At 48.5% G+C, this 25,279-nt stretch overlaps 1 protein-coding gene across 1 annotated transcript in view; it reads right to left on the reverse strand.

Annotated features, from left to right (window-relative positions):
• The window catches only part of LOC100644155 (protein dachsous), a 212,916-nt gene that overhangs the window by 43,367 nt on the left and 144,270 nt on the right, over positions 1 to 25,279 (reverse strand). The window contains exon 2 of the mRNA XM_020867734.2: positions 400 to 580. Within this exon, the coding sequence (XP_020723393.2) occupies positions 400 to 580 (181 nt within the window). The remainder of the gene's footprint in view (positions 1 to 399; positions 581 to 25,279) is intronic.

Consider the following 25,279-nt stretch of genomic DNA (forward strand, 5'->3'; position numbering starts at 1 on the left):
AGATCTTGGCACAGCGATAGCTCGCCTTTTCCTTGTTCCACCAGCATGCAGCTCCCGTAGCTGCTTCTTTTCTTCCTGATGCCACGTTTCCACCGTGTGTCGCGCACATCGTTGCCCTCTCTTCTTCATTTTCGTTCCTGCATTGTACCTCCTCTATGGGGTCGCGATAAGGCTGGGGAAACGCATTGTTCACGCAGTTCTTCCTTACGTACTCTTATTCTGGTCACGGAAGATTCGTTACGAAACGCCAATGCTAATAGAACGACGTATCGGATACAAGTTACGAGGCGCCTCGGCAAAGGCTGCGGCAACGTGATAGAAAATACGAAGTTTGTTCCTTGGTGTAAAATAATTGTACCGCATAACTCTATGGAGAGTGGTCAGACGAGTCGTACGTACCTCTGTCCGTAGCGATGACGGGAATCTCCAGATAGGGAGCTGTTTCCCTGTCCAACGGTGTTCTGACGCAAATGTCTCCGGTATCGCTGCGTACCATCAACTGTTCGCTTTCCATTCTTCCCGCGGCTAACGTGTAATTTACCATGGCGTTCACGCCGCAATCCGGATCCGTAGCTTGTACCTGAAAAAATCGACGAATTCAAATTAATTGAATGCTGACAAACAGTTGCATCGTGTCGACAAATTGTACGGTCGCAAACGTCGACAAATTCGAAGTATTACACATCGCAGTGTTTTTAAAGCGAAGAAACGTCATCGAGGTGGCCGGTTTGTAATATCAAACGCGACGATTAATTTGCGAGTGGTCCGTTTGCTTTTTCTCTACTGGAAAAGTTACGGAGACACGTTACAACAACGCACGTGGAGGCGTTGACAGGGGCTTGCGTGCTTCCAGCACATGTTATTTATACGGACGCGTATTGCCACCTTTTACCCTCGATGGATTACAAGTACGATATTTTGTAATGTCCCTTACGAAAATGTACCCCAGCGTGTGTCTCGATGCAACGTCTTCTTTTCTTTACGAACGCGCCATTTCGAGAGGTCAGATGAAACTATTACTTTTACAGCCAAACGGAACTATTCCATAAACCTCAAATTCATCAGCGACGAGCTAAGATACGAGTATCGCAAGTACCTTGTGACCGATTACATCGAGTCTATCGACAGATAGGTAATTGACATTGCGGTCGTTTAGACGCGGGTTAACTCGTCGAGAGAGAAGAGAAAACTCGTAAATTTATCAACATGGAACGTAATTTGCAGGATGGTAGTCGTGGTGTGTGCCAACCGTCGGCAACTCGAAGTAGAAGAAATCGAGACGCGAGTCCCGGATGGTGGTAATGAACCCTTTATCCCAGCCGGAGATGCTTTAATGACAGTTTAAAGTTTCTTCTCGCGTTCGAGGTATCGCACCGACCATCTAGCCGTGATCCGAGTGTTCCTTGGTGAAATCGTTCCGGCCATGTTCGACGAGAACGTGGAATCCCGAGATTCGATTGCGATTGCATCTCGATGATCGATTACTTCGTTACGTGCTTACGGTCCATTCGTCGCTACCGATCGTTCTTAACATTTTCAAAGGTAAATAACAACGAAAACCCTAACATCGTTCGTCGCATAGGCTTCGTAATTAAGTATCGAGAGCGCATTGAAAATTCTATCAGATTGTTCAGGCGTTTTCCGCGACGAACGAGCGAGGAACCGAGGAAGATGCCTACCAAGGTACATAGCTATTACAGAAAGATTCCAACGGAGAGGGAGAGAGGCGAGTTTCCACCGAGATAGACGAAGGAAGACGAAAAGGAAGCAACGAAGATCCGAGCGAAAGCAGGAGAAAGAGAGACAGTAGATAATAAAGCAGGAGTCCACGAAGAATGATTTACTGGCAGCCGGTAGAATAACTTTCCCGCCAACACTGTTGCCACCTTAAAGAGGCATTGCATGGTTTCTGCAACTCGCCGAGCGAATAACACAAGAACAACGCAAAGACTAAGAGAAAAAAAGGAGGAAAGCAAGATAAAGCTGAAAAAAGGCGTCAAAGAAAATTGCTGGCTCATTTTAAAAGATCTCTTCCCTAGTCCAGAATCTCCCTCCTGTCGACGCGACGTAGCAATTTGAAAAATTCAAAAGGAAAGAAAGAAAAAGTGGAACGACAAGTTTCACTTTCGTTCCAGCGATCATGCTAATGAATTATTACCGAGCATTATCAGGATAATATTACCGACTAATTCTACGCAGAACCACTTTCGCTCCTCTCCATCGACTTCCTGTCGGAAATCTCGTCTCTAACGCGTCTTCGTTAATCTTTCGTATTAGTTGCCGCTTAATCTCACGTTGACGTCACCTGTTCGGTAGACAAGCAGTTACGGTTCGCGAATGATGTTATCGAAAGCATTTCTCCCCATAGAATTATTAAAGCCGGCACGTGATACGTCTGACTAGGTATCTTGTTACGACTACGATGTTCACAATTTTCTCCACTAATCTAATAACTTGCGATCGCGTACGACGATAATTTCACTTTCTATTGACAGATTGATTCCTATTCGTTCGTTTTACACCGCGCTAGTTTCGCGCCCCCCTCCCATCCTTCTTCAAACACATTTGTATAATTTTCCAATTTAGATTTGCATTTCTAAATTGCATTCTCCTGCTTCCTATTTCACGATACATATCAGATAATCCCTACTCCGTACGAATTATTCTTTAGTTAATGCAATCATCCTTACCGTTCTTCTTCGTCCCCGTTTCGGACTCGAAAGAAACGCAGACCGAATCAATATACTATACATTGGCTCGCGCTTTTGGTTAATTCCACGCGATGTGACGCCCGGCCAGGGAGCCGGCAGAGGGTCGAGAAAGAAGAAAGAGAGCTGTATTAAATCGCGAGCAGTTTTATCCGTTATTTCCGTGCTCGGCGAATGTATACCAGCCGATGCATTGTTCCGCTGGTTTTGTTGCGCGCCGACCTTGCCGGGAATATCGATTTCAATCGGGGTGTATACGGAATACAATCCGCCGTGGGTTTCCTTCGAAAAGGCCGAGCATCGTGCAGCCATAGTTCGCTGAATACCAGCGCGCACGAACGAAATACCCCGCACCCTTGCCTTGCGAGGAGAATCGAGATCTCGTACTTTGAAAAAGTTTCTGCTGGACACAAAGGCATCCGATAAATGGAAAGGAAGGGATTCTATCGAATTTCTAATGCCGCTTCCACGTGGCGATTTGTATACAGGAAAATTCACATCGGCGTTTCACGTTTCGTTTTTTAGACAATGAGGGGACGATTCTTGAAGTGGCAGTGGCGTGTTTTTAAAATGAAGAGAAAAAAGTTGCGAAAGCAGACTGGACCGCCATGGTGGACAAGAGCATGGGTTGGCGGTCAGTGTGATCCCACGTTCCTCGGACCACGAGGAAGGAGCATAAGCCCTCGCTACGTGGTACGTAAGTAAGTACAAGCATCGCGACAGAGGTAGAGAACCGTCTGTACGTGCGGTGGCTGTCTACACCGGTTATAAAATACGGTGCCTCGAAAGCCTCTCAGCATGCTCGCGCTTCTACCTTCGAGAGTATGGAGTATGATTCTCTTTTGGCCTTTTCGTCCGTCTCTCCATATCTGAGTCCTTTCGTCACCTTCGTTTTCTTTCGAACAAATCGGTTCGAAACCGTTCGAATGCTGTTTGGTTCGCGAGATTTAGCTGCACGACAGCGGTATGTGGAGGCGATGATGCGGTGACTGGAACCGCGACAAAAGCTCACCTGTTACAGGTACAAATTGTCCGACTGCTAAAGTTATCGCCGTAAATCGTGGATGACGCGACGAACCGCGTCTGGTATGCCGACTTTTACGTGCTGCGCGCCGGCGATAACGTTGGTTGTCTAGCGATAGATGGCCTCGCTATCGACGCGATCCTTGTCGATAGGACACGACATACAAACGCGAGTATTGCCGCGTGGTTTAAACGAATCGTAAAAACATCCAACTACACGGTCAACATTTGCGTATCCGAGACAACTATCACGGAAAACTATGAAGTTTCCTTCGTATAGATTTATAAGTCTTAGCCGTTTAAGAGGGGCCTATTAAAAGGCTGCAATCGATCTCCTACGTAATTGCTAGACCGGTTTGCAACGGCCGTGATCGTGCGCTGCAGTTAAATATAGTACGTTTTAAATTCTGTTCGTGCTACGCGGGATATCTAATAAGTCCGTTTCATTTCATCGTTCCAAACGTTTTATAGTTTAATCACGGCTCTAGTTTCGCCCCGCCTCGATCGATAGATTCGACGAAGAGTTCGACGTCCCGGCGGTGAAGGGAATGGCCACGGTTCGCGAGAACCGTCTCGAGATTCGACTAATGTGATGAAACTCGACGGGTTAAGATGTAACCCCATCGTTCGACGTTTCATCTCGAACGAAGAAAGATTCCTTAATATTGTACGAAATTCCCGTACATTAAGTTTACCGGAAGATCTCGCATTCTTTGAGGTCAACGAGGCCGTGCACACCAGACACACTCGTCGTACGTATACGTATACGCGGCATGATCGTTGCTGCGTTACGATGCGATGATATTTCATACGATTATCCTTCGCAACGTTGAGTTACTAAATCATTCCCGGGGGCAGTAGTATCTTCCTTTGAACGCTCGTATAATCCTTCACGGCGATCCATAAAACCGAAACGAACTGGAGCGATCGCCACTAAGTATGTATCTACCACGTACGTTGTTTCGAAACGTCGAAATACAAACACACGGTTGCGTTCTTCGCGATATATCACGTTTCTCGCGCAAACGTTTCGTTACCACCTTTTCTTGGCTAATTAACTTCGTATCCACGAAATCGTGTCGAATTGTACGGCCAGCCGTTTAACGTTGGCGAAATTCAGCGAACGAAACGCAACATTTTTTTCCTAGCAACGAAATTTATCGAGCGAATAGAATCGCGCGGTTTCCGAATAAATTCGAAATTTCAATCGAGATAAACGCGCAATGTCCCACGCGTTCTTCCCCGTCCTTGTTTCCTACCACCAGCTTCCTGAACAGCAACAGAGTACAGTATCCGAGGGTTTTTCTCGGTTGCTCGGGTCCTAACCCCCTGCCGTCCCAGTGCTTTCCGTTGGTCGTGCGTGCGACCACGCGGACCGCCGCTTTTTGTCAACTCGTGCTCGACAGATAGAGCTGTTCGTCGAGTAAGCTGAGAAGCCATCCTCGGTATTCCCGGCTCGCCGACTCTCTGATGGACTGACAGTCGTCCACCACTGTCAAGAGTATTCCTCGCGATCCTTTCGCTCTTCCTTTCTATCTACGCGTTCTTTTTCATCTCGTGCACCACCGCGCCGCGCCCCGCGTCCTACCTGCCGCGATCTTACGCATAGAGTATAGATTATAGATAGAGTATAGAGCGAGACTGAGTCGCGCGACGCGGATGACTGGCGCCGTGAGATCGAAACGAAGAAGAAACGAGGTACGTTGGAACTCGAATGGAAGGTCGAATTCACGAGTGACGCTCGCCACGAAAAATGCATCGAAGGAATTCCAGGAAACACTCGTTGGCTCGTTACACGCAGCGTTTTTATCTGGTGTAGGCGCATTTAAAATTCTTGTCATTTGCACATAAGAACGGCTAATTGCGCGACCACGCGGTGAGAAGGTCCTTGTGCACGCGAACTGGCCAGCTATCTACGAGGAGGCGAGAGTTCGAGGATGAACCGGAAGTTTCGTGGGTGGACGGCGAACCACGATCCTTTGTCACGCGAATTGACATGCAGAAACGATGCCCGAGTAGCCGTCACGTGAGTCACTGCGGGTGTGCGGCCGCACAATTAGCTGGATGCGTATTCCGTTTGCATAAATAAATATGCGCGTGTTTGCCTCCTCTCGCGGACCCCACTCTCTCTCATCTTACCACTTCCATCTCAGTTCTATTTTCGATGCTCGTTTTTACACCTCTTGGCATCTTTCTTTCACCTTGGTATTTCCTTCATCGAACCCGGTTCCTCTCGAGCGATGCCCGCAGCCGCTCGTAGGCCGCAAGTAGTCGGTGAAAAGTCGCGAATGCCACGGGAAACGAAAGAACAAGGGCAAAAATAAGGCGAAATCGATAGGCAGCAGAGTCTCTTTCGTTTTGCAAAGTCTCGTTTTCCCCGTCAAGTAATCGATCCAAACTTTTTTTTCCCAGAGGTAAAATGGGCATCTCGAGAGTCGGCCGTTATCCACGGTATTCGCGATTTCAGATGTTTGCCGCTGTATTCGATCGAATCGCGTCTCGATAACGGAACGCGGAGTATCTAGTAGCAATTACATCGCGATGCGCTTGACCGATTACCACGAAAGAAATTAAATGGCAATAGATAATCGCGGGAAATCGCGGCTGTCCCGCGTTTGGTCTGAATGCACGCGTTAGGAAAAAGGCATGTGTGTAATCGACGCGCAAGCAGGTACCGCGACTGGAATCGCTCTAAAACGAGCACGAGAAGAAAAAATCGGGCTCGGTGTCGGAAATATCGGAGGTCGTCTCGCGGTACGCAGTTACAACCGGTATACACGACGTACGGTACTAAACGTCTAGAGCGGTACCGAGGCCAGTACGCCGCTTTACATACGAGCTCGCGAGAGTACCGCCGCGGCAGAAGTGACCGTGAGGAGAAGAAACCAGAGGAGAGGAGAAGTCCGCACAATGCTACCAACCCGACGAAGTCTATAGAGCTGTCAGTCACTGTTGCCTGGAGAGTCGGTTGCGGGAGAGCCAACTCGTCCTTCTCTCCTTCGCTTTCCCCTCTCTTTCTTTCTCTTTGGACAGTGTGTGCTTTTCCTCTCTTTTTCTCGTCACCAGTCTTCCCGGGGACTCTGCCACGCGTATACGTACAACGGGTTCATACCGACGTTGATTTTCTATGGAGAGTTGGATAAGGAATATCGAAATGTCACGGATATCACTCGGCATGTATTCGCTGTCGAAGATTGCGAAGCGACGAGAGTCGCGAGTCGGTCAATCATCGAATCTCTCGCGTTTCACGCTTCGATCAAGCAGTTGGCTCGCGACTGCTGCCAAAAGGGGAGAGTTTCCTGATCGAATCGTGGAACGTTTACGCGATGGGAAGACGCGACACGGGGCGACACGACGCGATACGCGCGTTCTCCCTTTGAAGAAGCTGTAGTCGAGAAGACCATCTCTTAACCTTTGCTCTCAGGATACGTGTTTTTGCCGTGGAACGGCAAGCCGAGAGACGAGTCGAACGGGGCCCCCGGCGGGTTGGTGGCCGGTAATTGCGATGAGATATGGTGGCCACTTCTCATTAAAATAGTTTAATATATATTTGTCAAGCTATCGCCGCAACGTATGTCCCGTCATTTGTTATCGCCTCTCCGTCCATGCTTGCCTCCCTCCGAGGGTCACCGCGAAAGCAACCTTTATTTTTCGTAAATTCGGCATTCGGCTAATAGCTGCCGTTTATCTCGTTGTCACCGGTTGGAATCGTTCACAGAAACTCAGACGCGCAAGCGCAAACACGGAACGAGCCCGTTGCGCCCGCCCCTCCGTCCTTTTCCTTCGTCTCTTTTACGCGTATGCTTTAAAAATTATACGTATCGAATTTTAATGACATCAGTGATACCCGTTAATGTTCCTTTCATGGTCGGCAGCGAGAAAACTATTACGGCTACGTGGCCGATATTCCTCGATTCGCAACATTATTACGCGTGCCACTTTTCCGCTATTCAGACTTTCTTCTTGTTTCTCCCTTTATCGCTTTTACACGCTCTCATAATCATGTAGAAAGGATACTAGGGTGCAGAAGAGCTCGTTAGTAATCTGCCTTTACAATCGGTCGGTATACACATGCCGTGGGCGGATGTCGACAGTTAAATCTGCAGTTTAAACACACGGCTCGTCGTCGCGACACTGCTTACTCCAACACTTTTACGCGTATTAACCGAGTCGAGACTGGCGTACCGAGTTGCGATAATTGGAGTTTTCACATCATGAAATCGCAACGAGACCTTGGACGATCCGCGAAACCTCCGTCTCTGTCTAGAAACTGCCGTTCTTATTCCATTCGTAGGATCGTTCGCCAGTTGCAGAAATATCCCGTCGCGTCGTTCTTCGCTATCAATGAGTTAATTTCGAGAATGATGCGATAAAGGATCGACGCTCGTCCTCGCCAATTTGATGTCGACTTATCGACGATACCTTCCCAAATAATTCACGGTTTTACGAGAGTCTTGAAAGGATGACTTCGAACGTATGGACAAAAAGTGGAGAATATAAATACTCGGAAACAAAGAGGAGCGAAAAACTGGCAACTCGAAGGACCAGTTTATTATTATTTGGCAACCGCCCACGCGTATCTTGTCCTTTCCTCGCGTTCCAGCCGGTTGCGCCGTTCCGTTGCCCGATCCTTGGCCTCGGATTCCGCGTTCCTCCGTTCCTTCCTTTATTCATCCGCCTCCGTTGCCCGTTGCTCGATCTTCCTTGTCCACGACAGACCTTCCTCGAATACAACTCGTGGAAAAGCAACTGTCGGCCAAGCGTGCGGCGCAAACATTGGCGGGTTAAGAGAAAGGTCGTCGATTAAGATAGCTGTCTGGTGTTCGTGGCGTACCTCCTATAGTCCTTTTCCTCGCTTGCTGCTCTTCCTTTCTTCCTTCCCCTCCTTTCCTCCCGTTTTCTTTCTTCCTCTCGCGCGGCCGTCGTCGCTTCGAGCGAATCGATCCGATAGAATACGATCTACGAACCAACGTCCAGTGACACTCTTGTGTTCCTCTCTTTTTCGCACCCTCCCCTTTTTGTTGGTCGATAAATAGACCGATAAATGATAACGATTATCATCTCGCGAATTTGCCAACGGTGCTTCCCTGTAAAACGTATTAATTGTTCTCGGTATCGATGAACCTGGTCGATGCAACCGGCTGGCCGCAAAAGGGTTGGTGATTTCGAACGATCAATGCATGCTTGGATTTCCAAGCGGCCGGAGTAATTGCGCGGTGACCGTCTCGAGAGCAATCCGTGATCGTGGAAGGCCGCGCGAGTGGCTGGTAGAGTGGCTCGCGAAAGAACAGGCGGATAAACGAGATCGCAATAATCGATACACCTATCCTCGCATTAAAGGATCCCCTTGCGCCTTGTAAGTCCGTTCGCGATATTATTGATCCTGTGCACGCAATCGGCCGTATCCCATTGCGATTTAATCGATCGTACCGATTAATAATCGCATCCCTGAATAACACGGTCTTTTCTCCCTTTTCCCTTCGTGCTGCTCACCCTCTGCACCCATTCGTTGAAAAATTTCCATCGCTGCACGATTTCTTCCACTTCTCGACCGTCTCCGCGCCAACTCGCCAAGTAACGTTTATTTATTATTTCGCTTCGTTCGTATGCGATGGTTCGCATAACCGACGAGTAATGCGCGTACAGACAGGGCCGCCACCGTGTACTTTCGTCTACGGGACATGACCTACTCGCCCCTAGTGATCGCATGTTTGATCGATCGGTGTGTCTCACAGAACAGCAAAAATTGGAATTTTTAGCCGCGGTCCATAGGTATCAGGAAAGAAGTAGCGTGGGTTCGCGACTTCGCACGGTTCGTCTTCGTGGAATTGCGAGAACTTTGAAGATTAATGGGACCAAGGGGAATCCGGCTCGCGTTTTTGTTGCCCGGACTCGGATCAGTCCTGGTACCGGACAGCAGTCGACCGCGCCGCGAATCACGTTTTACCCGCACGATCGGTTGCATTTTAATAAACCAAGAACCATCTTTGTTCACCTGCCACCGACAGAATGGCTTACATTCTCTCCTACTAATTCGATGTCATTTTCTATAGGACCCGAAAATAAAATGTAGAGAAGGAAAGAAAAAATGGAACTCGATGAGGTACCGCGACCGATATGGAATTTAAATACAAAAGCTGTTGAGAAACTTTAGTCGAAAGAAAATTCTGCGGGTGTACGTATCTACTTGGGTACGCGTACGTAGAAGCGTCGTTAGGAATGACCAGGAATATCCGAGATTAATGGGAGCACGGGAAACCTGATTCGCATTTTTGTTGCCCCGGATCTCAACCGAGCGAGTCTCGGTCTTTCCGCGAGTACCGCTCTTTCCTTGCCTCTATCCTTGGCTTTAACCGTAATAAACCGAGAAACGCGTTCAAAGAACTTCTTTGGTTGGCACAAAAATCGGTAACGATCGATCCACGTTACCTGTACGCCGCTCCCCGTTAAATTTATTCCAAGGCAGCCCTATTTTTTCCGTCTGCTGGAACAGGTCTGTGATCGTCGTTTTAAAGACGCGGACGGGTCGATACGGAATTCTTTATTGTTGCGAGAAACGAATTAATGGAAGGTGCCTCCACTTGTCTCTGTAATTAATTGATCCCGCGCATGATCGAGCAAACGTTTCTCGTAGGATGGCCAATCTCTCTGGCAAAACAGCTGAACGACCGTCATTACTCGAGAAAATGAAACCCGCGTTTCATCGGTGCATAATCTAAATGATCGGTCCATCAAACCGAGGAGTATAGCCACTGATAAGAGGTAAAACTTGTTGCATTACGTCCTCCCACGCAGTCGAATCTGTTCATGCGAGTAGCCTTCCCCGAGGACAATTATTTCCGTAATACGATATTCGCCCCGTGAGATAGTTCGATCGCTTCTCTCCTATAAAATTCTTTTACCGATAATTACGGTGGATCCAACGCGTCTAATAGACGCGAACACGTTCTTTCTCCGACATTCGAAACGTCAAAGAGTAAGAGAGAAACCGGCGATCCGATCTAAGCGTAACTTTATACAGATCATGCAAAGGATTACAACGGGCACGTGCGGAAAGAAAAGGGAAGAAAAGGGAAGAAAAGGTAAGGAAAGGAAAGAGGAGAAAAGGAAGTAAGATAGAGAGAAGCAGGTGCATTCGATGTAAAGCAACGGCTTATCTTAATAGATTACCGAGCCATTCGACGTAATTTGCTGACTGCTATTAACAACGCGTCAGCGAATGGCGTTAGTCGTCGCGATAATATTCTCTTAATTCGGCACCATAGGCGTTAATGGCGTTAATCTTGTCGAGCAGCGAAACGCTGATTAACGGTGTATGCTCGACGAGATGCGCGCATCGGATAAGCATCGCTTTCGATGGTCTTTTCGCGTGATCTCGCGTTCATTCCTTGTTCCGATATCGCTACGTCGTGGCACGACTAGCCGCCACGGGTTTTTCCACCTTTCAACACTGTCCTCGCGAATACAACAAATGCCCTAACGAGCGCGGCCCCTTTCGACGTGCGCGTCTCTTTCCTCGAACAGACTCGGCCAGCGTGTCACAATGAATCAAGGCTCGCATTCGCGAGGGACGATCGAACGCGAATCTCGAGTCAGCCTTGAATGAACGAGTCGTTCGGGACGCGCGTCAATGTTGTCGCGCTCCGAAAGAATCGACGACGCGAGGCGAGTCAAAGGCAAGATGCGCACTGGCTCGTACTCGTACAGCTCTGCGAGCCTACGGTATACGTACGAATGACCGCCTCTTTGGATGCATTACGATGTATGTATTAGCATAATTATTGGTTGTTCGCTATCAGTGCCGGCGGGCTGGCGTTCACCAATTTATGATTTCATCGCCGGTCGTGCCGTGTGCCACAGTGCGGCGCCGCTAAACCAGTGCATCGAGAAACTACAGAGACCAAGTTCGAGCACGAGTCGAGGATCGCCCATTGTTATTTCTTTTCCCCGGTCGGTGTAGATACAAACCACCTAACCCAACCGATCAACGATCGGCAAGCAGGCGAGTATGTAAGTTCTATACGGCATCCACTGTTCTTCTCTGGGGAAGAAAATCCGAATTTCTCTCTGCCGTACTGTATCGTTTTATTCGCCGATGAAAACTCTTTGCCACGTTAAAGTTCGATAGAGATTTGAAAATCGTTCGATCCTTAAGGATATCGTCGCAGCTCCTAACCTCCGTTTCCTTCCCTCTCTCTCTGCCTCTCCCTCTTCCCTCTCGTTCGAGCGTTCTGCCTACTCTCTCATTCCCGCGGAGCAATCCGGTCCTTAAGTGGCAGGTGCTTAAGATTCTCTGCGATCGCGCGAGGAGAACCAGTCGTGCTGCATTTGGATCGCATTCGGATCGTCCTTTCTCTCTTTCTCGCTTCTTCATCGGTTTTGAACAACGAGCGCGCGTATGCTAAAGCGTGTTTGACCCATCGCGTTCGAGATGCGTTAGCCTCGTTGCCCGCATACAACGAATATTTCAGCAAATTACGCTTAAACGATTCGCGCGGTGACAAGATAATGATCTGCATTGGAAAAAAAATTCAATCGACTCGCGCAAACGACGTCGTTCGTGTCTAATCGCGACCGCATCTCACCGCAATTTCTCGATTGACCGAACGCACCGAAACATTATCGTGCGGAGCATCTTTTCTACCACTGAAAGCCACGGACGATGGGCCTACGGTAGAAAGAAAAACAATTTGTCACTCCGCGCCGATCCGCGGGGGGTCTCTTGCTCTTTCGTTCACCGGCCCGTGTCTCCCTTTATATACAACGCCGTTCTCGCGCGTGTCGAAACTTCCTGGCCTACGAGAGACTTTTGTTCGCGACATCGACCCTCTTCTTTCACCGGACGGTCGTCCCTCCGGTGAACAACGCAAGCGAACCTTTACGTACGTACGTCGGACGTTGCACGTCTTACAAGTATGTATTTAAGTAAGCGACGTGTCGTTGCTTGAAATAGCGAAGAAAACAGATATATCACACAGCCTGACTGTAGCTACCCGTCGCTACAGGTGTAAGCACATCGATTACGTAAACGTAGAGAGAAATAGGTAGCGAGAAAACCGGAACGTGTGAAAACGAAAGAGACACAGGGGAAGCAGGTAGGAGATGCGTGAGCCAGCGAAAAAGGAGCAACGCGTAATATTTTTGCTCTCTCGTACTTGCATCCTCTTATTCTCTCGTTCTTTCCCTTTCTCTTTCAGCCTTCCTCGTTGCTGCCTCTCTTTTTCTCCCTAGCTGTGCAGATGTGTGTGAAATATAGGTTGATATCGCGATAAATAATGAGGTGCCCTTCGTGGTGATGCCCGGGGCTGCCGCTACTGTACTTCCACGACGTGCTCCCTCCTGCCTACCGAACGAAACATGTACTTGGTGGTTGGATATAGTCGGGTTATGCATCGGCCCACGTAGAGCTGCAGCGCCTACGTAAGATATTGCTAGGCTGGCACAGCGAGTTAATCTCATGGGACGACTGGTACCATGGCCGATCTACGTTCCCGCGGATCGATCTGACCTGCTCCCTTTCTTTTTACCGTGAAACGCAACTACAGATCGTCGGAAAATAAACGCGAACAACCCTTTTCCCTCCTTGCGAGTCGAAAATATCGGCCGGCTCTTTGGGCGGACGGCAACACGGCGGGTACTCCAGCTGAAGGTACATGCGTTTTCGTTGGCTCGCGGCCGAAAGTATAATAAAATATCGGATTCGAACCTGCCTGCCCACATTCATTATGCATACGGAATTTCTTCTTTATCTTTATCTCTTACTGTTCGCTCGACAATTTTCTCTGATCGAGTAATTTTAATACAACGTATGGCCGCATCTTATTTATACCTCCGAACAGTATGGTTAAGTCAATTTGCTCTTCCGGTTTCCCACTCTCGTCGCCTGCAGTCAAGCTCGCGTGTATCAAATTCCATGGTGCACCGGTGCCACGAATATTCCCCTCTGCCCTCTCCACTGCCACTATCCCTTGTTCCATTACGCCTCGGGAGTCGAATCCTTCCTGCCGATATACAAAACCGGTGCTCATTGCAGCATTCGAACGTTCAACGGACACATCAACAATTCGTAAACAGCTTTCGCACGAGCGATGGTTCCTTTCCCTTCGAACACCTGGGTTAAATGTCTTCGTTCGCGACAGACGGGGAAAAAGGATCGGGGTCGTTCGATTCGCGAGGCAATTAACGCGAACCATTTGTTTGCCGTGTGTTCGAACGGAACGCTTTTTCTCTTGGGTGCCAAAAATTGACCGAGCAACGTATAATAGCATCGATCGAAGGAAAAAGGAGGGAACGACGAGAGATTCCAAGTATAACGCATACGGTTAGTAAGTCGGGATAACGCTGTGATGTATTATCGATGCTATTAGCGCGTCGATCACGCGGGTATTTATGAAGAAATACGGGTTCGATTGGTGTGCCGCGAATATCCTACCTCTTGTCCCGGTGAATGGAAAACCGTTTTCTCTGGTGAGCTGCCCGCCTGGTTAACGATCATCCGCGTAATCTTAACAGCGTTTAATTATACGTCCGCGTAAAATGATAGAAGCGGCAATCTTCTGTATTCGCATCGCGAGCGCAGCGAACCACGCGAAACGTTATATCGGATCGGACGATTCATCCGGCCGCGGTTGGCACGAAGCGGCGATGAATATCGTCTAGCGAGAACTAAAACATCGTTCGAACTTAATGACGTGGTTACAAGTGGAGAAAAAACGGTGACTAGGGTTTAAGTGTGAGAATGAACTAGGAGGGAGCCGACCGATGGATAAAGGAGAATGAAGAACGCTTTTCAGCTCGACAAGCAACGATCATCATCGATGCTTTGCTTCTCTATTTATCCCTCCATAGCTTCTCTATCTGTCTCCTCCCACCGGCAAGGATGAGTGTCGGAAATTGAATTTAATCCTTCGTAGCGGTTAAGCTCCGCCAGCTGATTCGTTTCGCGCGGCGGGTCACGATGCACCGTCGCTCGTATAGTATGCGCATAATCGAGTCGCGCTTGAGTCTACGCACTCGAGCACGCACTCCGCTCGACTCGGCTCGAGTCGCTTCGAGCTGGCTGAAAGTCGAAGAGGGTCGAGTCGTGAGTTACACCGTCGAATCGCGCGACGTTACACGCGTGTACCAGCCTGACTCACGCAGACCGTACCTAATTACCGGCAGGCGGTCGGATGTAGACTGCACCGCACACGGTGTATCGTAATGGACCGGGACGATCTATTTGTTGGTGGGAGCACCACCGTGTCGAGAGATCGTGATCTATGTCCAGTCTCAGGGATACCTATATCCCCAACGAATCGAATATTCGTCGCCCGTTGTTCACCCGAAAGAGAGAACGCCGAGTAAATCCATCGCGTGGATCTTACCAACAGTTCACGGTCCATTAGCTGTTTGTATCTTATCCTTTATACGAACGATAATTCCTGACCACACCCTGCCTCCGTTCCTGAAGCCGTACATTTATGTATTTCACCGGGAGAATCCGCAAAACCCTTACAAACAGGAAGAGAGGCGAAATACTCTTGCGTCACGCTTGTAAACGCGAACGGGAACGGTTCGCTCGCGGAATGTCTAATCATCGGTAGGCGGCCGTACAAACGAATTGCACGCGCTTTTACGGCTAATGGAGCGGAACGATCTACTTGTTGTAGCCACTGTATCCAGTACCAGATTTGCTAACTCTTATACCGTGTAGAACCGCGCAACACCCTTTCAAATTTACAACGCATCGGTTGTTGGCGCCAAACTTGATAATTGCTCGTTTAATCTTTTCGGTCAGAGATAAGATCTGCCGAAATATTTCACAGGGGTTGAACTCGCGTCTGGTAAACGACATCGAATTGAATGAAGCTGAATCTGTCGTTCGCGAGCTGTATCGTTCGGTGCGTGGGAGTGCCACACGTATGTGTATACGCTTTGCAACGCAGTTTATTCTATCTATTGAACAAACGGAACGAAAAAGTTGACAAAGAGTGGAGGATGATTAACTTTTCAATTTTCTGTGCGAGTTCAGGCGTCATGGTAAAGAGAGCGAAACGAACACGAAACCAGTGGTTTTTTCCAGTAAAATTTCTACCGGTATCGCGTCCAATGCTTATTCGACTTGCCATGGGCGAATGATTAACGAACTAGGTATAAGTAGATATCCGGCGCTTGTTATACACGCGTATCCTGCCGCTTTTTGTTTATGGCGTTTTATATGATTAAATCTGGGATTTTTCTCCACGGAAAGAGGTGAAAATGAAGTTCCAATTTGTAGAGTGGTAATGCATAGACGGATTTATGATTCTCGGAACGTGGTCAAGTTGTACAAGCGTAATTACGTCGAATAAAAACGTCCGTTTGGCCAGCTTACGATGGAATTTTGTTCCGCGTAATCGCTAGCATTAATCTCGGCCTTAATGAATTCGGTGTGTGAACCAGGAAATATTGGACTTTTTACAAACACGTGAAACAATGTAGCGGCAGCTATCGGTATGACTTTCATCGTGGAAATTAAAATTTGTATAACATATTTTATGGTGTTCGATGTGTAATCATGTCGCGCCAATAGCGTCGCTGGAGTACTATTTCACGTGGAATAGGGCAACGATTATCGACGACTCGAAAGACGGCTTGACAAGCGCACAGGTTGAATAAGTTGCGAGCTGAACTAGTTCCACGCTAACGTCGTATTCAAAGCCTGTTGCATGCCGACGTGGACACGTTAATGCATCAGAATTTATAGCTTCGGTCGCATGTTTATCTGCTAGTTCTCTTGGCACGAAAGGATTAGATTATTACGTTTTGCGCAATTCCAATTAACACGCCGACGCTGTACACGATACTTTTGCTTTTTCTCTTCCCTTTTCTTTCCGTCCTCTCGGAATCATCGATGAACTTTACGCGGCAATTTTTCGAAATTGTTTTTTCGGAAGTCACGTTTATTAAGAAATCGAAATTCGATTTAAAAAAAAAAAAACCAACGGAACTTTGTTCAACACTGCGACGCGACACAGAGATGAAGACGGTAACAGAAATGGTCCCTCCGCGTCCATTGCACGTTCCAAAACCATTCATTATGATTACACCTTTCGACACCGACTTTATCCATTCGAAGTGTAGATACGGCAGATACGTGGTACGGTCGACGTGATTTATATACGATTAGAACGAGCAGTGAAAGAAATGCTAAAGACTGAAATTCCTCCGATACTCATTTATCTCGTGGCTCTTTATTCACTATGTACCACAGACCGGGCAAAGAGTAGGAAGAGAAGAAGACATAGAGACGATCGAATGGGAACGCAGGAAGGAGAAATATGGAATCTTAATCTTAATCTCGTACGATATCCCGGACCTTCTAAACGCTAAAACACTTCCACCGAAGCGAGTAGCATTCGGAGCGTGGATGGCGTTGACCGGTTCATCTCGATTCTCCGTCTCCCTTCGTACCGTTCGTCTTATTCTCGACGAATCAGCTACTATCTCGGTCGCTTCTTGCCCGTTATTGATGCCACCATTTGTGTATCAGAGAAGCCGAGCGAAATGACTAATGTCGCTATTAGCATCGCTCGAAAACTCTACGTCTCAATGTATCTCGATCCGCGTTACAACTCCGTTCCGCTTTTTCTCCACTTTTTAGAACTGCTCCGATGCACAAATCCTTCGTTACGGCGCCCCGAACGCGTTTCCAAAATTCTGTAAGAAACGCAGACCGGCTGCGTCCAATCTGTAGAGGATCATAGCAACGTAGGATGACCTACGGAGATTATCGAAGAGAGCGCGCGACTGAGCGCCGTTTTTTAATCATGGACCGATCACATTTTTCCGACGATCCCACGCCTAAGCGCGATGTACGATTAATACCTGGTGACACTCACCTGACCAACGCAGCTTGATTGATCGCGGTATCCAAGCTGCCGCTGTACCATTGAGAAGGAGAAGGATCGAGGATCACAACGCGATACGAGCATTCGTGTTCGCATCGAAATTACGAAAGGAGTTACTCGGTGTGATCGGATGAGTAAATCAGCTGGAATGGTCAAATTCGAGGAAACTTGGTCCGTGCTTCGAACCGTATAGAATTCAGATATCTATTGAAAACGCGAGTATCACCGAGATATTAGCATTTACGAGCATTTCATTACGTTAAAACGACCGACGCGAAACATCGTCGAGTTTCGGTTCGACGCAATATTACGATAAATTTGGCCGAATTAATTGCCGACCGTGCGTTTAACTAAATTCAGAAACGTATTTCGTTACCACACTGTGAGCGGCGTGGCACAGCGTAGAAAAACAAGGCCGAACCAAAGCGACGGAAGGAAGGGGAAAGATGGCTGGACCTCCGTATCGAAAGTCACACAAGGACGCAGGGGAATAAAGGGAGCAGGACAGAGAAGGCGAGAGAAAAAGTGAATAAAGAGGAGGAATCGGGAGAGGACGGGAGCAGGAGAGAGAGGAAGAGAGATATTGCCAGGAGTTACGAACGCATTACCGCGAGGCGGCGAGGTGTCGAGCATGTTTATGCCCTGGTTCACCGGACTCCCGATAGTCCCTAATGGGCCACGACCACGCTGCCTTCCACATCGTCCCCTTTCCCTCGCCCTTCCGCCATGGAAAAGCCCTCGTCAACGTTACCCTTTGTCGTCTCTCCCTTCACCCTTCTTTCCTCTATCTATCTACATATTTTGTTCTCTCGCAGGCAAGATCGTAACCTTAATTGGAAATGCCATCGGACTTGCGTACCCCTGGAGGCCGAAACCTTAATTAAGCATTATATAAGACGACTCGAATAGTCGAGATTACAGAAGACCGTTCAACACGGGATAAAATTAACACGTCTCACCGCTTTGTTCCTCGATCTTGTCATCGAGAGAAACGCCGATCGCGAGCACAAAATTTTCCTCGACGGACGATGCCGGTTCGCTACGAAATTACCGGTTAGAGAAGTGAGACGAGTTTAACGCCGTGGAATAATCATTTTATGCCAATGCGGGGATAATTCCTCAAGCGATTGCCACTGGACGAGATTCGTTCGCGCATTTGCATAAATAGCACCCGGTACACTGTAAGCGGATAACCACCTATCGACTACTTATTCGACTGGCCAGCCAAAGACCATCTCCCCGCGCTCGCTTCGCTCTGCTGTACTCGGCTACCGAAACACTGCAATTTTGGGTAGAAAACCGAGACAGTCCGCGGTTAGAAGATAAAGATGCGAGCGAAGCAGGGCGAATACTCGAAAACAAAGTATAGTGGAAAAACGAAACGAAAAGAATAGAAAGAAGGAGAGACTTTGCACGGGAGAGAAACGACGAAAGAGGCGGATAGAGAGAAAAAGAGGTAACGGTTATCGTTGGGTAAGTGCCCTCCTGTGTCGAGATAACGTCGACACCGGGGACGACAACATCATCCACACCAGCGAATCGTACAAACGTAATCCTCGGCACGTCACTAGGTAACAACCGGTAGGTAGGTAGGTTGGTAGGTAGGTTGGTAGGTTGGTAGATATGTAGGCAGGCAGGTAGGTTGGTTGGTAGATCTTTCTTTCTCCGCGTTTCATTTTATTTCCCCGTTGCATCCCATCGTTCCGTCTCGCGTACTCGTGCGTGTACGTAGCGCGTCGAAGACGAGACCGAGAACGGTGTCGTAGAGAAGATTTACTGAAAGAGAACGAAAGGGAAAAGTCAGAGATAAAGAGATACTAAACGAATTGACACGTCATTCTTCTTAAGTAGCGAGCACTTGATCGCCGACCAAAGAGAATAAGACCGGACCTGATCCGCGCCCAAAGACACGGGCATGCGACCTCTGAGAACGAAAAGGAAAAGATCCGTTCACCAAGGTCAACCTATTCGTCCTTGCGCTCTCTTTGCCCGCAAAGCGAAACATACGTTTACTAGGCCTTTTCTTTTACACCCTAAATTTATTACCGAATCTATCGATGAGTATCGTTTGGGAAGGCGACTTGGTCGCCGATAAGAGATCGATTATCCGGTCAAAATCGTGATGACAAGTAACTGTTTCTTAATTCAGTCACGAGATAGTTTAGCTCGCGTACACCTGTAGGTACGTCCGGTGAAGAGAACCGAGAAGATCTCGATCCAGACTAACACGCGGTTGCTCGGTTTCAAAAAGAACGAGACCGACGCGAAAGGAAACCTCTTATCTGTGTGTGTGTGTGTAATGATGTATATGTGCGACCAGCCGAGCGCTAGATTTTGGAGTAATTCGGGGATAGGTGTGTGGCTTGAGAGTGTACTTTGAGAAGATCAGGACCTCGCATCCTCCACGGACTCCTATCGAACAGACCCATCGTTTTCTGTTTGCGCCGGACCTTGTCCCGTGTCGGTCATTATCGGCCCTCATTATATTGGAACCGATCAATCACCTCACGTCCGAACCTCCGTCGACAACCTCGCGGAATCGTCGAGTATCCGGACCCACGTGAACGTTCCTGGACACGCCCGTGCCGTGAAGATACCCCTTTGGGAAACGTCCAAACGTTGCTGACTAATTACAGCCGAATCGAACGTTCGAACGTGGTCGACGGTGAACTGGACATCGTCTCGTCGTATTTCACATCCAAAGGTTTCAACCACTGGTTTTCAACCATTCTTCATTTAACAGAGACAAGATATCACGGAAATCGTTTACTCGCGACCGCCTTCGTTCCTATTGTCATGGATGGGTTGTCGTAAAACGTACAAAACTCTCGTACTTTCTCGTACATTCTGGGTCCGGGCGAAGCTGGTGTTTCTACTTTTTCCAACTCGTACACGAACACACGCAACGACCGATACAATGATGGAATACTATGCTCCCGGTGGTTCTCGGATTCAGCGTGACTGCACGTCAGTTTATGTTAATGGGTGAAACAGCGAGGAAACGTCGTGCAGTCTGTACACTATGAGATTTATGGCTGACATTTCAGCTACGTTCGCGCTACCACGCGGAGGGGATACTAGACCATTCGTTAACGTACCGATAGTATCAATCTCGAGATTTCGTGGGATATCGATGAAAAAAGCCCGAAAAGCTCGAAAGGTCAACGAAGAGACGCGATGATTACATCTTACACCGCGTATAGGCAAGCTGAAAGAGTGCGATATGGACAAACGACCGGATAAGCGAAAGCGAGATTAAATAAAGCAAAGATTCGTTAACGAATAAACTTGAATGGACCATGTTTCACTTAAACAGTGCACGGTCGAGGTTTTTGATAGACGATCGTATTAAGAGACGACTAAAAATGTGAAAGAGGAAGAAGAAGAAGAGGAGGATATCGGTGTCTATTCAGCGAGACTCTAGACGAGAGCTGACGAGCAAAAGACGCGCAAGACGCACGAAGCGCCGATGTTTAACGAGTCCGGGCCTGCCCCCGATGGCCGAGCGGTTGATTAGCAATTTTAAAAGCAATAAAAACGATTCATAATTCGTCGGGAGAAAAAGCGACCGCGCTAATGAGAAACTGCCGTGCTCGTTATATCGTATATATATATTTAGGTACCTACACGACTACACGGTCCACTGCCCGCGCGTTATGAGATATCCACACTCGCGAGCCTTCGCTCTACCTGTTAGACAAGAGATTTTGCTAAAAATACTTGATCGACGGAAGAATACATCGCGATCCGTCAGATAGTAACACGATAATGTAATCAACGAAGACGACCGACCGGCCTCGGGTGTACAGAGAAACGAACCAGCATCGATCCGCGCTTCTCGAAAAATCCGTTCGCTGCCTTCCGAGGGAACGGCCGGTTTGACAAACAAGCGTCGACCGCGTTGACGCGTTAAAGCAAACGCAAATGTAACCGCTTTGTCGACCGATCGATCGAAACGTACGAGTACCATCGCAACAGCATCGCGTTCGACGAATCGTCGTCGCTTTCCTAAGCGTTACTTTGTCCCCGCGAGCAATCGTGACAGTGGCCGACGTGTTTTTTCTTCGACAAGAAGCTGGAAGCGTTCGATGTTGTAAGGATTAACGGCGACTTTCGCGTCGCCATGAACGTCAAAGCACACGAATGGTCGAGAAAAGGGACAGGGGGCTGCGGACCGGGGGCTGCGGAACGCCCAAAGAGGGATATCGAAAAAGAACGAAAAAGGACAAGAGAGAGGTAGGCGAAAGGAGCACGACCAGACCCCCATATCTGGATGCCCACCCTCCTTTTCTGCGCTCTGGCGTTATCTGCATAATTAGTTACTTCGAGTATATATACGCAGCGAACAGAAGCGACTCAATTCGTACTGCCCTCTCTCTTCGCCATCCTCCTTTTCTTTCCATCGTCTCCGTTCTCCGTCGTCGCTTTCAAGCGGCCACGGAAGTTACTCGAACGATATAAAGTGGCAAAAAGAAGAATTCAACGACCAGGAATCGCCACGTCACCTCTCTAAACCTCACCTCTGCCAGATACCAAACCTTGCTCCAACAATATTTTTATCCGGCTAAAGCTAAGGATCGAATAAGCAACATTTTCTCCACAAGGAAGAAACAACAGCTAAATGTCCATGAGGGTGTGTGTGTGTGTGTGTGCTCTGTGTGATCGAGCGACCGAGAAATATTCTCGGTGAAAGTAAAAATTCCGGTGGTTTTCGTGCGAAACTTATCGGCGCAAAGGCCGAATCGATTGGGATCGTGCGAGATTTAATTGGGCCGAATCGGTCTGTCCACACGGAAAGTTAATTATTTATATATAATTGAAGGTACATAGCGCGTTGGTAGATCGCACCGATTGCATATTTCGTCATCAATAAAGTTCCTCGCAGGTAGGGCTTTCGCGGTATCGCTTCTCATCTGCGAAAACACATCCCCAGGCTCAACCGCTTCTCCTCACGATCTCTCTTCTCTTCCTTTCTCTCGATTTGGACCCGTGTGCGCGCCGTCTTTGTCGGCCGCATTGCACGCGTGTACATACGACGCACCGAGCGAGTGGTCTGCAGTCGCATTAATATCGCCGGATGATGAATTATGCCCGCTGGAATTTTGATTTATTTTTATTCCTCCGCAAAACTTATACGCGCACTGAGCAGTCGAATATGTATGTAGCTTGTCGCGACTTACCACGCGTTCGTATCGCGTCAAACGATGGGACGGACGGCCGCTTCGGAACGGCTGGTAACGAATGAATGGCGTGCGCGGGTTAAAAACGCGCCGTGTCGGCGATCGGGGCCTCGTCCCGTCCGTTCTTCGACCCGACTCCATCTCCGTCTCCCATTTCCATGTTTTCGTGTCGATCGTCCTTTTTGTTCCAACGGATAGAAAGTCGCGATTTAATTAATACGGCGGAACGTGTCGTTTGCGCGATGCGACCGTAACAGCACGAGATTTATCACGACGTGCGACGACTGCGAGTATCTCCGATGAGGCATTCCATCGGATTGTTTTACCGCGAGATACTCGTTAATATTGACCGGTTCGGCGATTCCAGGTTTTCGATACAAGGACAGAGAGGGAAAGAAGCGATCGGGACGATGGACGCGACGTACACACGAACGGTACACTACACTTGTTCGTCGCAAATTTGTATTCCTCTCGGTACGGTTAACGCTGCGTAAAAGATCTTTCCGCAAAAGGTTCAGCCCGTACTGACATTTACGGTGTACGTGTACATATTCACACACGTTTAGGACCGTTTAACATTTCAACGGCATGTTCGATTCCCCTTATTTATGTTGCACACTCGAGGAGTTCTTGGCAGATTTGTTAGCTGGTATCCATTGCCATATACGCGATATTAGTAGATGCTAGATACACGGGTGGAATTGGTCAATCTCGTGGCAGCTGGATCCCGAGAGCCGGTTGCCCAAGGCGAAAAGCTTAGGCATCGTTGCGTTCCGATTGCCTCGCTCCTTTATTCTTTATTCCCCTTGCATCGGCTCTCCACCCAAAGTTCATCGTCGTCTACGAGGCATCTTTGAACTCTTGCCTTCGGCTCGCACCGTTCTATCCCACATTTTCCACGCCGCGTACAAATAACTCTCTCGGCCGATTATCCGTTGCGAAACCATATCATTCCACGCCACGGAATTACGATAGATTTTCGTCGGAACCATCTATGATCGCAATTCGTAAAACCATTTAGCGTCTAGTTTCACGATGCAATTACAGCTGGACGATTCAAGAGTAAGAAGCCGATTAATTGCCAAGAAAGTAGTTTCGTCGTTTACCCGCGGTCGAACGGGACTCCATTTCTCGCATCGTATCGTCGTTAGCACATCTCGCGTTCAGCAAACTAAACGATAAGGTCACGTTATACGTCGTAAGAAAGAGACGAAGCACGCGAACGTCGTTGGAAGTAGTGGCGATTTGCCAACGCTAATGTCTCCTAAGAAACGAGCGAATCGTCGACTATGGTGGCGAGGTATAAACACGATCGCGAAACGCGTGGTAGCATCGATCTTCGTCGTTCGGGCGAATCGCGTTATCGGCCGTCGAAGTCCGCCGACAGATTCGTCCTTAATTAAGTCGTCGTTGGTTGTAGCGGCGTCTCCGGTTCGCGACGTACCTCGGTTCCATCTCCCGGAGGCCAAACACCTTCCTCTTTCGACAAACGAAAATGGAATCGAACCGTACGAACGACCGGGCCAAGAGCGGCCGGTCGGAGAAAAAAAGAGCGAGAGTGCTCGGAGATGGAGTCGAATCGAAAGAGAGGCAAACAGGTCGGTGCAAAAGAAAGGGAAAAAAGGTTGGTGGTTCGGACGAAGAGCCACGGAGAGAGGACCTAATCAGCACGCTAATGCACCGATCCGTCATGCCGCGAAGCGGTTGCGCCAGATAAAGCTCTGTCAGCCGCTTGCATAGGCCTCGCTTCCAGGATCGTCGCGCGAGCAAGGGTCGGGATCGTCGAGATGCAGCGACAGACCGGTACGGGAGGCGGGCGATTACTTTCGCGACAGGTGCTCGACAGGAGTGTCTCGTATTGGCGCGAACATACCGTCCCGCGTATATTGCCACGCACCACAATTTCGCCAATACGTTCCCGTTCTCGGGGTCGCTCTGCCACGACTCCTCGTTTGCCAGAGCTTGTTAAAATACAAACGGTCGTGCGAGCGAGAATTTTAACACGGCTGGTTCCAAACTGAGAAGTCCTGTTGGCGATAACAGGTGTTGGACGACGACGTTCCTCTCGACCGCGACCTTTCTCGAAGAAGGAAAGGAGCATTCTTGCTGGATGTGTCAAGATTGATCACGTTGCACCGTAAATGCAATTGTAGTAGGTGGCATCCGTTAAATTATAATCGATCGTTCGATCGAGATTGAGCAGCTTTTCCTTACGACACGTACCTTTTCGAGAACTGCCAAGAATCGTCGATCCGGCATAGATTCGAGGATGATTTTAATAATGTCGTATCGCAAATATCGCTCGCGGATTCGGAACGTACTCGAGAAACAGGGCTAACCGAAAATGGATAGCCGCAACCGGTTTTCCACGAAGCGCGATAACACTGCGAGTCGAACAGATGTTTCTCGGGCTGGGCGCAGATACGAAAAGTCACTTCGTGCGCGCGACTCGCGACCTTGTTGCAACGGAAAAAAAAATGTCCGACGATAGAAAGGG

This window comes from Bombus terrestris, chromosome 4 (genome assembly GCF_910591885.1).
Source record: "Bombus terrestris chromosome 4, iyBomTerr1.2, whole genome shotgun sequence".
NCBI classification, from domain to species: Eukaryota; Metazoa; Arthropoda; class Insecta; order Hymenoptera; family Apidae; genus Bombus; species Bombus terrestris.